The sequence below is a fragment of the Palaemon carinicauda genome, chromosome 16 (assembly GCF_036898095.1).
Source record: "Palaemon carinicauda isolate YSFRI2023 chromosome 16, ASM3689809v2, whole genome shotgun sequence".
Classification (NCBI taxonomy): domain Eukaryota; kingdom Metazoa; phylum Arthropoda; class Malacostraca; order Decapoda; family Palaemonidae; genus Palaemon; species Palaemon carinicauda.
Window position 1 is genome coordinate 29359858 of NC_090740.1, and position 2500 is coordinate 29362357.

Genomic DNA, 2500 nt, shown 5'->3' on the forward strand with positions numbered 1-2500 from the left:
GATCTTTTCCCCAAATTGAAACCAGAAATTAGTATCAAAATCAACCTAGAGTAAAGTTAACTAAGAATATTCTAATGTAAATCGACAACAAATTGACCTGAGTCATAGTAAGAAAAGTATTGTGGTTTTCTGCTGTTATAAAGATAATGTAAACTACAAAGAATTGGTTTTTAATATTTACAACAATTTTTTTGTTTATTTTGCGATTATTAAAAAAAAAATAAACATTTTATCAAATTTCTTTAAAGATACATTTCCACTTTTCTTCATAATAAAAAAGAACGAATAAACTGCTTATACACAGTCCACACTTTATGGGGGACCACATTTGTTATGATTAAAGATTGAAGCTACGGAAGACTTTAAGCCACATGAAAATTCAATGGCTACCAATAATCCTTACCATTATGTGGAAGAGTTCTTGCTTTGGGGATGGAAACACTGGAACTGTGTCTTCAGCTTCTTTGTGTATTGCTTTTATACTCAATTGAGGGAATCATCCTTGGCCTTATGCTTGAGGTTATTTCAAATAAGGCAAGAGGTTGACCTTGGGAAAAGGAAACTTTTTTCAGTTACTCATCCGTGTTTGTGTTATCATTTTACTATTTAAGTATATCCGTTATTTCACTCCTTATAAATTTATCTTTTTAGTAATACAGTCTGATAATGTTTTTGGTTCTTGAAGTCTTGAATATTGTTAATCTTTTCTTTTATATTTTTTTACTCTGTAATTTTTTATTATTTCATCCATTTTTATTATTATGAAGTATTTTACATAATATATCTATATTTTTTTGTTCTTCGACTATTTCATATATTTAATTTAATTTTCTTTTAGCCTTCTTTATCTTTCCCGTTGATATTGAGCCCCAAGAAGAAAACGAAGTGAATTTGAGTATTTGTTGTGGTATTAAGCTTGGTTCACACGGGCGGATTTTTTTCTTTTTCGGGAGTATTCTTTGACTATTATTTATCATACTATACACACATCACATGTTGTTTGTAATAGAAAAGAAGCTCGTTGCATATGTGAATGATGCTACTCTCTTTGCATCAATTCCATCTCCTGAATGTAGATCTGAGGTTTCTGAATCCTTTAGTAGAGGCCCAGAAAAAATACTGTGTGGAGAAATTATGAAGTATGAAGTTGAAAGGATAGAGGCTCCTCAATATCCGGATCTCAACATTGATAATGTTTCTTTAAATCTGTATGACTCTTTTGAAATCATAGGTGAGATTGTTGATAGCAAAATAATTTTTTTGAAACATATTCGTTGTGTCTCTTCCTCAATTGCACAAAAAAATAGCTTATTTCTATAGAAAGTCTTCAAAAAAAATTTCGGCGATCAATCTATTCTGAAGTTCTTTAATTCTTTCATTATTCCTTATTTCGAGCATTTTTCTACTGTCTGGTCTTCAGCTGCCTAATCTCATTTTAATTAGTTGGACAGGAACTTATGTTCTATTAAATTTTTTATTGTTGATCTAGATATTAATCTTTGTCACCGTTGTTCAGTTAGTTCGTTTTGAATGTTGCATAAGATTTTTCATAATTCTGATTATCCTGTGCATTGAGATCTTCCTAGACAGTAGCATCCTGTTCGTAATACTAGGTATACTTTAATTCTAGTAATCATGCCTTCTCCATCATAAAGCTTAATGCGACACAGTATTCGAGAAGTTTAATTCCAGCTGTGACCAAGTTGTGAAATGATCTTCCTAATTAGGTAGTTGAATCATAGGAACTTTAAAAGTTCTAACGTGGAGCGAATTTTTTATGTTGAATAGGCTGACATAAACATCCTTTTATAGTTTACATATGAAATATCGATTTTGATGTTGTTACTGTTCTTAAAAGATTTTATATTAATTGTTAATCACTTTTCTTAAAGTTTATTCCTTTCCCTTCCTCAGTGGGCTATTTCTTCCTGTTGGAGCCCTCAGGCCTATAGTATTCCAACACACATACACACACGCACATATATATATATATATATATATATATATATATATATATATATATATATATAAACTATATATATATATATATATATATATATATATATATATATATATATATATATATATATATATATATATATATTTATATATATATACACACACATATATATATATATATATATATATATATGTATTTATATATATATATATATATATATATATATATATATATATATATATATATATATATATATATATATATATATATATATTGCTACGGTATGTATAAGAGAGAGAGAGAGAGAGAGGAGAGAGAGAGAGAGAGAGAGAGAGAGAGAGAGAGAGAGAGAGAGAGAGAGAGAGAGAGAGAGAATAAATAAATGGGAAGAACCATAACGCCAACACGGATTAGTCACTGAAACAAGTTTTTTTTCCCCCCCGAGGTCAACCTTTTGCTTTCCTTTTTCAGGACCTTCCTGATTAAGTCCAAGTGAGATTTCCTCAAGAGAGTATAAAAGCAATACACGGAGGAGCTGAA

General features: G+C 29.4%; 1 protein-coding gene across 1 annotated transcript in view; it reads right to left on the minus strand.

The window, feature by feature from the left end:
* LOC137655183 (uncharacterized) overlaps positions 1-106 on the minus strand; it is a 735-nt gene extending 629 nt beyond the window's left edge. Inside the window, exon 1 of the mRNA XM_068389066.1 lies at positions 98-106. Within this exon, the coding sequence (XP_068245167.1) occupies positions 98-106 (9 nt within the window). The remainder of the gene's footprint in view (positions 1-97) is intronic.
* Between the last annotated feature and the right edge of the window lie 2394 nt (positions 107-2500).